The sequence below is a fragment of the Ylistrum balloti genome, unplaced genomic scaffold (genome assembly GCF_031769215.1).
Source record: "Ylistrum balloti isolate Yb309-2 unplaced genomic scaffold, AGI_CSIRO_Ybal_v1 Utg370512, whole genome shotgun sequence".
Classification (NCBI taxonomy): domain Eukaryota; kingdom Metazoa; phylum Mollusca; class Bivalvia; order Pectinida; family Pectinidae; genus Ylistrum; species Ylistrum balloti.
This window is the reverse complement of record NW_026782330.1, coordinates 227,700-243,746: the sequence shown is the minus strand read 5'-3', so window position 1 is coordinate 243,746 and position 16,047 is coordinate 227,700. Positions and strand designations below refer to the sequence as shown.

At 35.9% G+C, this 16,047-nt stretch overlaps 1 protein-coding gene across 1 annotated transcript; it reads right to left on the bottom strand.

Annotated features, from left to right (window-relative positions):
* Positions 1–4,481: 4,481 nt before the first annotated feature.
* LOC132555745 (testis-expressed protein 2-like) lies at positions 4,482–15,527 on the bottom strand. Its single transcript, XM_060220108.1, has 7 exons — positions 14,259–15,527; positions 12,080–12,973; positions 11,731–11,957; positions 11,463–11,552; positions 10,419–10,628; positions 8,846–8,966; positions 4,482–4,583 (listed from the first exon to the last, which is right to left on the bottom strand). The coding sequence occupies exons 1-7, from the start codon at positions 15,525–15,527 to the stop codon at positions 4,482–4,484; spliced, it is 2,913 nt and encodes a 970-aa protein (XP_060076091.1).
* Positions 15,528–16,047: the final 520 nt, after the last annotated feature.

The following is a 16,047-nucleotide window of genomic DNA, read 5'->3' as shown; positions in this document are numbered from 1 at the left end:
ATTTAAGGTACCAGCAGACTACTTATGGAAGTCAGTTCCCTAGTTACATGTTCTATAAATACATGTATCCTTAGTATAGTATTTAAGGTACCAGCAGACTACTTATGGAAGTCAGTTCCCTAGTTACATGTTCTATAAATACATGTATCCTTAGTATAGTAGTTACAGTACTAGCAGTCTACTGAATAGTTTCAGTTCCCTAGTTATATGTTCTATAAATACATGTATCCTTAGTATAGTATTTAAGGTACCAGCAGGCTACTTATGGAAGTCAGTTCCCTAGTTACATGTTCTATAAATACATGTATCCTTAGTATAGTATTTAAGGTACCAGCAGACTACTTATGGAAGTCAGTTTCCTAGTTACATGTTCTATAAATACATGTATCTTTAGTATAGTAGTTACAGTTCTAGCAGTCTACTGAATAGTTTCAGTTCCCTAGTTACATGTTCTATAAATACATGTATCCTTAGTATAGTAGTTACAGTACTAGCAGTCTACTGAATAGTTTCAGTTCTCTAGTTACATGTTCTATAAATACATGTATCTTTAGTATAGTAGTTACAGTACTAGCAGTCTACTGAAGGATTTCAGTTCCCTAGTTACATGTTCTATAAATACATGTATCCTTAGTATAGTATTTAAGGTACCAGCAGACTACTTATGGAAGTCAGTTCCCTAGTTACATGTTCTATAAATACATGTATCCTTAGTATAGTATTTAAGGTACCAGCAGACTACTTATGGAAGTCAGTTCCCTAGTTACATGTTCTATAAATACATGTATCCTTAGTATAGTATTTAAGGTACCAGCAGGCTACTTATGGAAGTCAGTTCCCTAGTTACATGTTTTACAATATAGTTTTAAAAATAACACAAAGATATCATTGACATCATACACAAGTACAATCATGTGTGATGAAGCATCAGTTTTAACAACATGGTACATCTCGGTCTACATTTATGTGTATCTTGTTTCAAAATCACTTTCCATCTACATACTGTGAACATATTTTGGTACTAAGAAGATCAATCACATCTTTTAATTATTGTGATGGATTGGTGCATCCAAAATAATTTCCATAAAAAACAATTTGCATTATCTACAATCACATTCTAGGCAAAAAATTCACAAAAATACATATCACAAAATTTAGTAGGTTTAGTTTACAATGAAGTTATTACATGATTGCCCAGTAAACAGAACTGAGTTTTCTATTGTAAAGAACCTGCTACATGCTTATTTTCATACCAATAGCTACAATGTATCTAAATTTCACAACTGAAATTACATTGTAGCTGAATTGTGTACCAGAAGTTACAGGTAAAATGTTTGTAATGTTAAATTGTACAAATACCATTACATTGTAGCTAATTTGTATGACATAAGTTACACTGTTTCTTACCATGAAAAAGAAGTTGTACCATAGCATAACTGTTTACTGTTAAAACAAAAATACACCGACAGTATGCGTGAGACAAATTTCACCTTGGGAAACTGTATTTCTACATTTGTATGTAGTGCTGTATGGAGTGTGTGTAGTTATCCTGTTACAGACATACATATGGAAGAAGCTTGTAATTATGGCAATTCTATAGCAATGCTAATGAATAAACTTACAAACACAAATCCTGACATAGATCACATCAAACAAAAGAGCTACCTTGAAATACTATGTTAAGTACAAGAAGTCACAACATTTTCACTCTATGAGAAATAATGTGAGGATGTGTAGTTGTGGACAAACTTGATTCTCCTCTACATCTGATCATGTCTAACATGTACATCACATTAATATGTTTTATTGATGAGAGAGCAGTTATTGATATTCTAACTCCTGACATTTAGATGGAGGCTATACTAATCAATCATTCATGTCTAGCCGAGGGTGATGACTGTAACAGTATTTCACACAATTACTGTCTAAAGTTAAAATTCTGCTACTGTAAGCATTTGTGAGAGTATAAATTCACCAGTCTTAGAAATTCCATCTATATTATAATGAAGGATGAAATGATCACATAAGCTTATTATGAAAATACATTATTTCTGTGATGTTTGTATTAATGCTATATTAATTTAGTCCTGACACAACAACAATACACTGAGGGAAAATTCCTATGAGCTTTGTTATCTATATAAATGTCTAAAGCTACAAGTTTATGTACAACTATGTTCATGTATGGTCACTCCATAATAGATTTGTGTTAAGGATACATGCATGGCCCTTCCACAATAGATATGTGTAAAGGGTACATGTATGGTCCTTCCACAACAAATTTGTGTAAAGGGTACATGTATGGTCCTTCCACAACAAATTTGTGAAGAAGGAACATGCATGGTCACTCCACAATGGATTTGTGTAAAGGATACCTGTATGGTCCTTCCACAATAGATTTGTGTAAAGGGTACATGTATGGTCCTTCCACAATAGATTTGTGTAAAGGGTACATGTATGGTCCTTCCACAATAGATTTGTGTAAAGGGAACATGTATGGTCCTTCCACAATAGATTTGTGTAAAGGGTACATGTAAGGTCCTTCCACAACAGATTTGTGTAAAGGGTACATGTATGGTCCTTCCACAATATATATTAGTAAAGGGTACATGTATGGTCCTTCCACAACAGATTTGTGTAGAAGGAACATGTATGGTCACTCCACAATAGATTTGTGTAAAGGGTACATGTATGGTCCTTCCACAATAGATTTGTGTAAAGGGTACATGTATGGTCTTTCCACAACAGATTTGTGTAAAGGGTACATGTATGGTCCTTCCACAATATATATTAGTAAAGGGTACATGTATGGTCCTTCCACAACAGATTTGTGTAGAAGGAACATGTATGGTCACTCCACAATAGATTTGTGTAAAGGGTACATGTATGGTCCTTCCACAATAGATTTGTGTAGAAGGAACATGTATGGTCACTCCACAATAGATTTGTGTAAAGGGTACATGTATGGTCCTTCCACAATAGATTTGTGTAAAGGGTACATGTATGGTCCTTCCACAACAGATTTGTGTAGAAGGAACATGTATGGTCACTCCACAATAGATTTGTGTAAAGGATACATGTATGGTCCTTCCACAATATATATTAGTAAATGGTACATGTATGGTCCTTCCACAACAGATTTGTGTAGAAGGAACAAGTATGGTCACTCCACAATAGATTTGTGTAAAGGGTGTATGTATGGTCCTTCCACAACAGATTTGTGTAAAGGGAACATGTATGTTCCTTCCACAATATATATGTGTAAAGGGTACATGTAAGGCCGTTCCACAATATATTTGCATAAAGGGTACATGTATGGTCCTTCCACAATATATATGTGTAAAGGGTACATGTAAGGCTGTTCCACAATAGATTTGTGTATAGGGTACATGTATGGTCCTTCCACAATATATATGTGTAAAGGGTACATGTATGGCTGTTCCACAATAGATATGTGTACAGGGTAATGGCCATTCCATAATATATATGTGTAAAGTGTACATGTATGGTCCTTCCACAACAGATTTGTGTAGAAGGAACAAGTATGGTCACTCCACAATAGATTTGTGTAAAGGGTACATGTATGGTCCTTCCACAATATATTTGTGTAAAGGGAACATGTATGGTCCTTCCACAACAAATTTGTGTAGAAGGAACAAGTATGGTCACTCCAAAATAAATATGTGTTAAGGATACATGAATTGTCATTCAACAACAGCTCCACACTCTACATAGAGAACATGTAGAGCTCCTTACAAGCTTTAGGAGATGGTATATCTGGGCTACATATATATGACCTTCTGAATCTCTCTATGTACATGACAGTAATTCAAACAACAATGAAGTATGGCCTATTATCAACAGTAGCACCAACATCATGACATCTTTCAATTGACAATAATGGGATATGGCAATAGTGATTATACACCAAATCATCATCTTAATGTCATTTACCTATCGTACAAAATTATAATTTACATATAATTGTGATTGTACTTTACATGTGCTTCTAGTATAAATTACATTTTCATTTAACTATGGTTTCCTTTTTAATTCTTTAGTTTGTTCCTACAGGTACATATATGGGGAATTTAAGATTTTACTTAAAATTGCTTGAAAACAGAAGAAAACAGATGATTGAACGTACAGAATATTTGAGTGTTACATGATAACACACAATATATACCAAAATAAATATTGTCTCTTTTCCAATTCTGTTTAAACTTTGGGCCCTCTGTTTATAAGTTTAATTATAACATCAACATATTTTGTAACAAAAAGCTTAATTGCAGTGACCTACACTTATTGGAATTCAATCTTTTAACATGCCTAATCATAAGCATTATCACTTATTTTATGTACAGTAATAAATTATAGATACAAACAACTAAAGAAATCACAAATCCTATAATATTGCACAATATTGCATACCTACATAACATTTAATGTCTGTAGGTTAATGCTGACTCAGTCTGTTAGGACTACAGACTACCACTCTGACCAGTAGGATCCACACCATTTGGAGTGAATGTGGTAAATGTTGGCACCTCAAGGTCATCCAAATTAGGGTATACAAATGTTCTCTGTCAACAGAAAGGAGTAAAATTACAGATGAAATTCAACATTTCTACATACATATGTAACATATATTTTTATCTTCACTTTTTTTTTAATTCACCATAATAACTGAAAAATCATTTTTATATCACACCATATTATACATCGGCCTGTAAAACATTTTCTAGTGTTCAGCTAAATACCATCGTTATTCCTCAGGGATCAATAAATGTAAGAAATACTAGTACAAAAGTTAACAGACACAATACTTTCTCAGATTACACACTACACCAATTGGATTTCAGTCACTAGTTGTTTAAATGGCTTACACATACCATTTTCCCACAGAATACAAGCCTTGAAAAGTAAAGTTCAAGCTTATATCATTTCCCTTGCATGTATTCAATGACAATTAATGGTATACCAACTAAAACCGATCAAAATAACAGAGGTTATGAATGGCAAGTTTGTAGAGAAGTTCCTGCTTCATGATAACAATGGCCTACTATCACATTTTATTACATGTATATCCTGATCTTTACAAAATAAGGAAGAATTCCCAAGTCCAAACTTACACAAAAAAAACTTTTTGTCGAAATGATAAAACTAGATTTGTGTCATCAATAGAACCATGGAGAATAAATAATGAATTGAGGAAATAATATAGGAAGGATGGATTTGTTGGGAGTCGTTGGGGTAAGGCTTTGTGTGTAAGGTGGTATAGAAATGGGTTGTATCTGCTTTCTGTACAAGTTGGTTAGAATGATATGTTTTTCCTTATCAGGGTAGAATTAAGTGTGACATGCCTCTATGATACAGCTTAAGTTGATCTACTGCAGGACCAGGATACAGCATTTGATTGTAATTCTACCAAAATGTAAATGAGACGGTTGATCTCATTACCTGGCATGGCTTAATGCCAGAAATATTCCAATGTGGTGAACTGGATGTACTTTATACTTTATCATTACTTGTCAATCAATTAAGGAGATATAATTCACAATTGACCTGAATTATTTTTCATCATTTCTTGTCAATCAAGGAGACAAAGTTGTCTTGTTTTCAAATTTAACTGATTTTAATTTCAGCAACAAAATAACATCATACACTGTATGTACATACTGACAATAAAACATTCCACCTGGGACCGAGATCTTTGGTTGACTTTAAATGTAAGATATAATCCATCACATGCAAAACAATGACATTTACAGAGGATAACTAAAACTACCATTTGAAGTTTTTAACACTTTTTCCATCAAATAGCTCTGAAAAAATTTCACGTTCCAAAGCAATAGATATATCATTTCAACCATTTGACCACTTAGAAGTAGGCTGAAATTATTTTCCCTATGTGGCACTAATTGTTGGCATGATGGTCAGAGATTTGCACATGCAAATTCACACCACATGTTACCTTTTAACAGTTTGTGTCAATCAGGTGATACAGATAGAGGCAAACAGATGTAAAATTTAGTCTATCATTCTAAATTGTGTGATTTTTTGTTTGTTAATATCCTTTTCAAAATTATTTATATGGGAAGTTTTTTGGAAATATTTTCCACTTTTGTTCAATTAATTTATGGTTATGCAGTTTTCCTGCAAGTGCATATATAGATATATGTATATATGTTTAACTAGTAAACATGTTGTGCATCAAGATGCAGAACATGTACCTACATATATGAAAGGAATTGCCTGACATTAAAGGATGTGAAAACGGTAAAACCTTATAGTAACTTAGATTGTAAAACCAAGAACCTGATTTCTGTCATTATATGCCCAACTTGTACAGAACATTATGTTGGTCAGACAGAAAATGCATTGAGTAACAGAGTTTGAAAACACAAACAACAAATACTTTCACTGAAAATGCATTAAATTCCACTGAGTCCACACCTAGAAACATGTGGAAAAGGAACTTGCTCCATATTCCATTTTTCAGGACGACATATACCAGTATCACAAAAAGACTTTGCAAAGAGGTGATGTTTGTAAAATGATTTAAACCATTACTAAATGGTCATTAATTGTATTATTATACCTGTTTTGCAATTGTTGTAATAGAAACAAAGTTTATACCATATTACCTTTAAATTACATTTGCAATTTGAGAAAGATCCATCCAATACTTCTCAAGAAATAGTGATCTTTCATTGCCAAAATCCAAGACGGCTGTCTGTAAGCCATTTTGCTTTCTAAATCAGTCCCAAAATTACATTGAATATGAGAAAGATATATCCAGTACCACTGCAAACAGTGATAACAATATTTGGTTATGGATGAACCATGAACCATAGATGAACCTTGGACCACTGATGAACCATGGACCACTGATGAACCATTGACCATTGATGAACCATGGACCATTGATGAACCATTGACCACTGATGACCATGGATCACTGATGAACCATTGACCATTGATGAACCATGGACCATTGATGAACCATGGACCACTGATGAACCATGGACCACTGATGAACCATGGACCACTGATGAACCATGGACCACTGATGAACCATTGACCACTGATGACCATGGATCACTGATGAACCATGGACCACTGATGAACCATGGACCACTGATGAACCATGGACCACTGATGAACCATTGACCATTGATGAACCATGAACCATTGATGAACCATGGACCACTGATGAACCATGGACCACTGATGAACCATGGACCATTGATGAACCATTGACCATTGATGAACCATGAACCATTGATGAACCATGGACCACTGATGAACCATGGACCACTGATGGACCACTGATGAACCATGAACCATTGATGAATCATAGACCACTGATGAACCAAGGACCACTGAGGAACCATGGACCATTGATGAACCATGGACCACTGATGAACCATGGACCACTGATGGACCACTGATGAACCATGAAACATTGATGAACCATGGACCACTGATGGACCACTGATGACCCATGAACCATTGATGAACCATGGACCACTGATGGATCAATGATGAACCATGAACCATTGATGAACCATGAACCATTGATGAACCATGGACTACTGATGAACCATGGACCACTAGAGAACCATGTACCACTGATGAACCATGGACCACTGATGAACCATGGACCATTGATGAACCATGGACCATTGATGAACCATGGACCACTGATGGACCACTGTTGAACCATGAACCATTGATGAACCATGGACCACTGATGGACCACTGATGAACCATGGACCACTGAGGAACCATGGACCACTGATGAACCATGGACCACTAAAGAACCATGGACCACTAAAGAACCATGGACCACTGATGAACCATGGACCACTGATGAACCATGGACCACTGATGAACCATGGATCACTGATGAACCATGAACCACTGATGAACCATGGACCACTAAAGAACCATGGACCACTAAAGAACCATGGACCAATGATGAACCATGGACCACTGATGAACCATGGACCACTGATGAACCATGGACCACTGATGAACCATGGACCACTGATGAACCATGGACCACTGATGAACCATGGACCATTGATGAACCATGGACCACTGATGAACCATGGACCACTGATGAACCATGGACCAATGATGAGCCATGGACCACTGATGAACCATGGACCACTAAGAACCATGGACCACTAAAGAACCATGGACCAATGATGAACCATGGACCACTGATTAACCATGGACCACTGATTAACCATGGACCACTGATGAACCATGGACCACTAAAGAACCATGGACCACTAAAGAACCATGGACCACTAAAGAACCATGGACCACTGATGAACCATGGACCACTAAAGAACCATGGAACACTGATACAAAGCCACTAGAGTAGCTCTAAAATTAAGTGACAAATCAAATGTCAGTGACTCATGATTTTTAGTGGTTACTACAGAGAACTTGTTTTATACACATTTCAACTCTGTGGTTATGAGTGAATCTATATATTCCTGGAAAAAAATCAACAATGACCTATCAAAAAAATTCATTTCTAACTTTGAAAGATACTTTCCAAAACACTTGAGATATTGGACAATGGAAAAAATTTAAAACCCAAATATGTAAGCTTCAGTAATAGCTTAATTTCAGCACTTCCAATTCAAAATTTTATTTCATTTGTAACACTATCCTAATTAAAAGTCTTATGTGAAAAAATTCATGTACATATACATGTATATAGCTGTTCTACACTAGCTTATCTTATCTATTGAGAATAACATTCAGTCATCATCACACATGTACCTAGAATTTAATGTCATTGTAAACAACAAATTCAACTTACCTGAAACTCTGTGGACAACTTTTTCTCAATCCACTCTGTTATGTGTGTGAGAGTCAGTTCTCTTGCTCCAACTTTTGGTTTAGCAACCAGGTGTAGCTTTGGATTACCTCTGAACCCATACCTAGGACAAACACGAGATCATTCTAAAACATCATCCGGTATTATTCCTTGTAAATTTGTTTCTATGAGAACTTTCCAGTTTCTGAATCACTATATGAAACCCAATCATCAGCAGAGAAAAGAAATTGGGGACACTGGGAGTATCTCTATTTCCAATCTTTTAGATCTATAGGTCTGGATAAGAATGAAAACAAATCATGGGTCAGACTGTGCCTTTAACCGAAACAAAAGAGACAGATGTAGAATATGTATTTACATGGTTTTAGGGAGTAAGTTACCAGTCCAGTTTAGGAGTGTTAACAGTAGTGGTCCCAGCCTGTTCCCTACATCTACCAGTCTACAGTACACTGTGGATATCTATGTCTTGGACAGTACTTTTACTTACCACAGTCTGTCAGTGGGAGGGGGAGGAATGTTGACTGCCATGGTCCCAGCCTGTTCCCTACATTTACCAGTCTACAGTACACTGTGGATATCTATGTCTTGGTCAGTACTTTTACTTACCACAGTCTGTCAGTGGGAGGGGGAGGAATGTTGACTGCCATGGTCCCAGCCTGTTCCCTACACCTACCAGTCTACAGTACACTGTGGATATCTATGTCTTGGACAGTACTTTTACTTACCACAGTCTGTCAGTGGGAGGGGGAGGAATGTTGACTGCCATGGTCCCAGCCTGTTCCCTACATCTACCAGTCTACAGTACACTGTGGATATCTATGTCTTGGACAGTACTTTTACTTACCACAGTCTGTCAGTGGGAGGGGAAGAATGTTGACTGCCATAGTCCCAGCCTGTTCCCTACATTTACCAGTCTACAGTACACTGTGGATATCTATGTCTTGGACAGTACTTTTACTTACCACAGTCTGTCAGTGGGAGGGGAAGAATGTTGACTGCCATAGTCCCAGCCTGTTCCCTACATTTACCAGTCTACAGTACACTGTGGATATCTATGTCTTGGACAGTACTTTTACTTACCACAGTCTGTCAGTGGGAGGGGAAGAATGTTGACTGCCATAGTCCCAGCCTGTTCCCTACATTTACCAGTCTACAGTACACTGTGGATATCTATGTCTTGGACAGTACTTTTACTTACCACAGTCTGTCAGTGGGAGGGGGAGGAATGTTGACTGCCATGGTCCCAGCCTGTTCCCTACATTTACCAGTCTACAGTACACTGTGGATATCTATGTCTTGGACAGTACTTTTACTTACCACAGTCTGTCAGTGGGAGGGGGAGGAATGTTGACTGCCATGGTCCCAGCCTGTTCCCTACATCTACCAGTCTACAGTACACTGTGGATATCTATGTCTTGGACAGTACTTTTACTTACCACAGTCTGTCAGTGGGAGGGGGAGGAATGTTGATAGCCATGGTCCCAGCCTGTTCCCTACATCTACCAGTCTACAGTACACTGTGGATATCTATGTCATGGTTAGTACTTTTACTTACCACAGTCTGTCAGTGGGAGGGGGAGGAATGTTGATAGCCATGGTCCCCGACAGTATCCTCACTTCAACAGTCAGTTCTATTGGAGTGTTAGAAACCTCTTCCATCTTCTTTTTGATATACTTTATCTCTGTAGCACTTTGGAAGTATTTAGACTGTGTGATCTTTCCCAGATAGCCCATAATCTTTTTGCTGGCTTTACCTCCTCGTGCACTATAACAAGGAAACATTGTACTACCTCTATGAGTAACTGTATGAGAAGTTACATTGTAATGTCTAACTGTATGAGTAGTGACATTGTATTATATAAAAAGTAACATTGTACTGTCTGAATATTCACATTGTAATGTCAGGGTAGAAACAATTCCCCAGTTACAATTTAACATAAATCATACTGAGTAGTAACATTGTACTGAAGACCAGTAACATTGTACTGTCTGAATATTCACATTGTAATGTCAGGGTAGAAACAATTCCCCAGTTACAATTTAAGGTAAATCATACTGAGTAGTAACATTGTACTGAAGACCAGTAACATTGTGCTGTAGGATAAGTAACATTGTATTTCTGACCAGTAACATTGTGCTGTATGATAAGTAACATTGTATTTCTGACCAGTAACATTGTACTGTATGATAAGTAACATTGTACTTATGACCAGTAAAACTTAACTGTATGATAAGTAACATTATACTTACTGCATGATACTTTAAGATTGAATAAAAATAACATTCTTGTGGATTTAATTAATCTATCCTTGTAGTAACTTTGTCAGTAGTATCACACTAAGTACAATTATCATTGTGCACACTGAATACCTCCAATATTTGGTCTTTATCACTACAAGGTTTCATAATAGAGACAATAGTTAATGATCAATTAACGTCTGGCACAAAAATATATTTTATAAACTTACATTAAAATATTCCAGTAGACAGTAATGTATTATAACAAAATTAGTACAAGCACTATCATTTTCAATGATCAAGTAATGAACATTAGTTCCTACACAAATTAGACAATCTCTGTTATACTCTAATAACATACCCGTCTTCTGTACTGGGTGATGAAACATCTTCCTCCTCATCACTAGACGACTCAGCACTGTCTTCCTCATCTTCATCTGTTATTGCTGACCTGAAGAACATAACAAAGTTCTGTACATACTGAACGGACATGTATTCAAAAGATACCACTATACATGTAGTTCAAACTTAAAATTTAAAACTCTATGTCATCGTTCTATTGCAAGCACATTATGGTATTTTAAGTATTCAAAACAATATTTAATCTAAAATATAATTCAAGTGCCTACTTCCTGGCTGACCCAGTCTCATGTTTGTCAACAGGTGCGGTCTTCTTCAGCCTCATAAGGTTCACTTTGGTCTCTATTGTCATCTGAAATCCTCCCTCGTAGTTGATGTCTATATCCACCCAGAATCCCTGCTCATCAAAGTAAGGACGTGCTCCACGACGCAAATTGGGCACTTCATTTCCCAGGTCAATATTAGTTATTTTTAGCTCCTCTATGAAATATGGAATCTGAAAAAATAACATTTTTTTAATAAATACAATAAAATTAAAGTAAAACAATTGTTATTAAGGTAAAACATACATGAAACCATAGACAATTGAGTAAAATATTAAAAGAAAATTGAACTCACATGTATTTTACTTAATTTTCTCTGCAACTTATCCAGGACTTTATCGATGAAATATTGCTCATGCAGGAAGTCCCAAAAAACTCTGTTGATGAGAGCATTCAGCCAGAGTATACTGAAATCACAGTCAATTGGGCTAACATATTCAGGCATTCCTCGCTTCACATGAGTTGGACTAGACTGGGAGTCTTTCACTTCCTTTGGCATCACTCTGCTCATGAAGCGTATAAAGTCATCCATGCTAGATTGACTAGACACAGGGACATCGTCTGGTTCCTTGGTTGGGGATGATGAGCCTGATGAGGTTGACTCTGTTGATTCTTGCCTCTTTTGTTGTACAACACCATCAGTGCTGTTGTTCCTGCTGTGGTGCTGCTGGGAAGATGACTTTCTAATGCACTTGCGGATGAGACCCAGATGGCTGGGGAGTGGCTTTCCTACAGAAGCTGCAGTAAAACGTTTGTACCAGTCTTCTTTCTCTCTACAAGTCCTAGCAAACAAAAACAGAAGACCATTTCCACAAGTTTGTTCTGTAACCATTTCAAACCCTGACTCAGATTCTGGAGTCTCAGGAAGTTTTTGCTCATTCATCATTGTATGATGTTTTGGGTCAATGCTTGCCAAGGCTATACAGATGGGATATTTTTTACTCCAAATGCGTTTTTTCACCAAGCCAGGAGGCACCAGAAACACCTTGCTGCCTTCTAAGTTGTAATGTCTCTGATGAATGAAAGGGGATGTCTGGATGGGAGGCTCATCCCACATTGAACGCCTAGCAATGTTTGTCTTTGGTCGCCGCAAACGTAAAACTGAACTTTCTAAATCCACATAGATTGAATGAGTTTGATTGATGTGGTATTTTTCAGGGTCATAGCTTGGAATTTCATTCATCCACCCCTACAACAACAAAGACGATAATATTAAAACAGTATACACTGTATTTTACCAGATGAGTATTTCAATTAGATATCTACTATGATAAAAGAGCTCTATCTGTAATGGAATAAACCAGATTTACATGTAGATGATATTCAAACTTACACATAGTTTACATGTATCTGCACAGAAACAAGAAATATTATGTGTTGAATGTCTTAGAATTCTTGATAATCATGCAATGTTCGACTAGGTCATTGATATCTAAAAGACTTGCTTGATAATTCTGAATATCCTTTGTAGTATTCTGAAATTTTAATTGTCCTCAAAGATTTCTTTTGAAGTTATACCATGTCATATTTTCTACATTTTACAAGTGACAAAATAAAGGATCTTAAGTCAATTTTCCTTTCAGATGAGAATTTATGAAATAGTATTTAAAGTTTTTATTTTTGCGAGCCTTGATAGGTTCTAAACTTATAAAAGTGAAGGACAAAATCAAACTGAGGAAACTACCAGGTATTTTGTTGTGCCTTTTTCAATTCATGATGCAACTTATTGTCCATATTACGACTCATAATCAATTTCTAACTGATGCAGCCTATAAAACTGCACCATAATACACTAATGACATAAACACTTACAAACAAATTATGGGATAAAATATAATAAGAAAAGTAAAGAACAATTATTTAAGATCATATTTCATTTTTCATAGAAAACACTTATTTCTCTATCTCTGTGCTAATAACATATCAAATAAAATGTTTTTTTCCAGAACTGTATGTTTCATCACCCTCTGTGCATAATTTGTTCTGATAGACTAGTACATCATGAATTATTGCCAGGAAAGTTAAAATTGCAATGTTCATTGAAATCGATACATAAAACCACATCTTCTTAAAACACAGTATGGTCTGTATGTATATCCTATATATGTCACACCACTAACTTATTTTCTCATGCTTTTGTCAAGAGTGTCTCCCTTTACCCATATTCTATATAATTAATCATAATTAAAGGCTTCGCAAAAAAAACATAAAACTAAACATAAAAAGCTCCATTTTTTTTAAGGTATTTTCCAATAATGTTCTTAACCATTTACTGCATATCTAATAAAAAAAAATTTAAAAAAGCAGATTAAAAAGATTTCCTGTCCTGAATTCATCATTTTTAAACTAAAAGCTGTAATATCTTTCCTTGGTACATGTATTGAAACGAGAAAATCTTAGATCTATACAAAAACAATTGAACATCCATTTTTATAGAAAAACAATAAAATTACAAAAAAAATAATAATGTGAACCTTGTAGACTCCATCCTCTGAGACAACATCTTTCATTTCAGGGACAACCATCGGTGGGAGCTTACTCACAGGTACCCTTTCAATTGGAGGCCTCTGGGTGGGAGGTTTATTTAACCACAAGTAAACAGCCCATCCAGCTGAGGCAAGAAATATGCCCATCAACATTCCCGACAAATATGATGGGAGAGGCAAGATCCAATAAAGGAAAATGAAAATACTCCCTGCTGCTAATTTCCTCACTGGAACAGCAGTAAAATCTGACACATGTCCTGTTGGTACTTTGGGTTTCTGGTTACCAGTAATGAGTTCTGACTTTACAGGGTCACTTGAGGTCAACTCCATATCTGATGCATCAAAAAATTCTGTATTTGCACTTAACACTTCAATGTTCTGATCAATATCTTCAGAGTCATTCTTTGTCATCAACTTTGACATTGACACTGGTGTTCCTGTTGGAGAATTTGATGCCTTCGAGCCTTTGTTTTTCATAATCTTCTTTAAACTACTATTGTTTCGCTGACGAAGTTCATTTGATTGCACACTTGTGTCGGTTATGACATCATTTGGTTCTGTTTTGTAAAAATCCTCAACTAAATGAATCTCTGAAGTATCAGCAGGCATTTCCTCTGGTGTAGGAGGTAGTCTATGTGATCTAACTAACACCTTCTTGTCAGATTCATTTTTGATATGTTCAACCGAAGTACTGTTCTTGGCTGTTTCTATGATTAAATTTTCTTCGCCACTTTCTGACACTTGAATTTCTAGTCGTTTTACATCAAGTCTTGAATTCAGGGTATCTTCATCAACTATTTCTTCTGTCTTTTGATTTGGATCAACATCTACTGGAGAATTGATTTCTGCAGATAGTTCTTCCCATTTTTTAGCTAATTTGTCTTTCAGTCCTGAAGATATATCAACAAAATTCTGCTTTATTCTGGAGACGTTACTTGATGTCTTGTCATCATCCAATGATCTTGATCTTTGATTCAGGCCAAGGCTTTTTGATTCATTCTGGGGAGTTGAGCTTGCAGTTTTCACAGGTGTTGACTCCCTTGATCTGTCACCTTTCGAGGCATTTGCATCTGCCTTAGTCCTGTCCAACTTTTTGTCAAACTCTCCTGTTAAAATTGTCAAGTCCTCTTCATCTTCTTCATCCTCCTCCAGTAGTTTAAAGCTTTTCTTTATGGAATTATTTGATGCTGATCTTCTAGTTAAGCTTTTTGGAGCTGGAGGTCTTGGTGGTGGTACAGAATCTCGCTTCAGTGCCATATTCTCCTTCAATCTGATTTTCCAACTGGCATCTGATTGTTCTGTAAACAAATTAAATAAATCATTTAACAATCTGGCAAAATATAAAAATCTACAACATGAATAGAAGAATTACATAGATGTATGTAACAAGCTTTCTTCCTTATACAAGTAAAATATTCCTCCATACCATTTTCCAGGGATGATCAAAAATATTTCTTCATGTATTTTCAAGAGATTTGCATACATCTGCTTTCTCAGATAGATACACACTTATGAATATAATGCAAACTAAGACATCCAAACATCATTAAGTAATGGACAGTTTTCAAATTGTTAACGATTCTATGCAAAAAACTTGTCTTTAATACAATCACAGAAATGAGCTAAATAGTCTAACTGTAGTGCTAACAGAGGTAATTATTTTATCATTTCATTGTCTCCACTAAATCAAAGTTTTCTATGGATAATGATACAGTAATACTTCCTGAGTAAGGTGAAATATTTTTATCAGTGTTTCATGTCTTCCATTATAAGCACT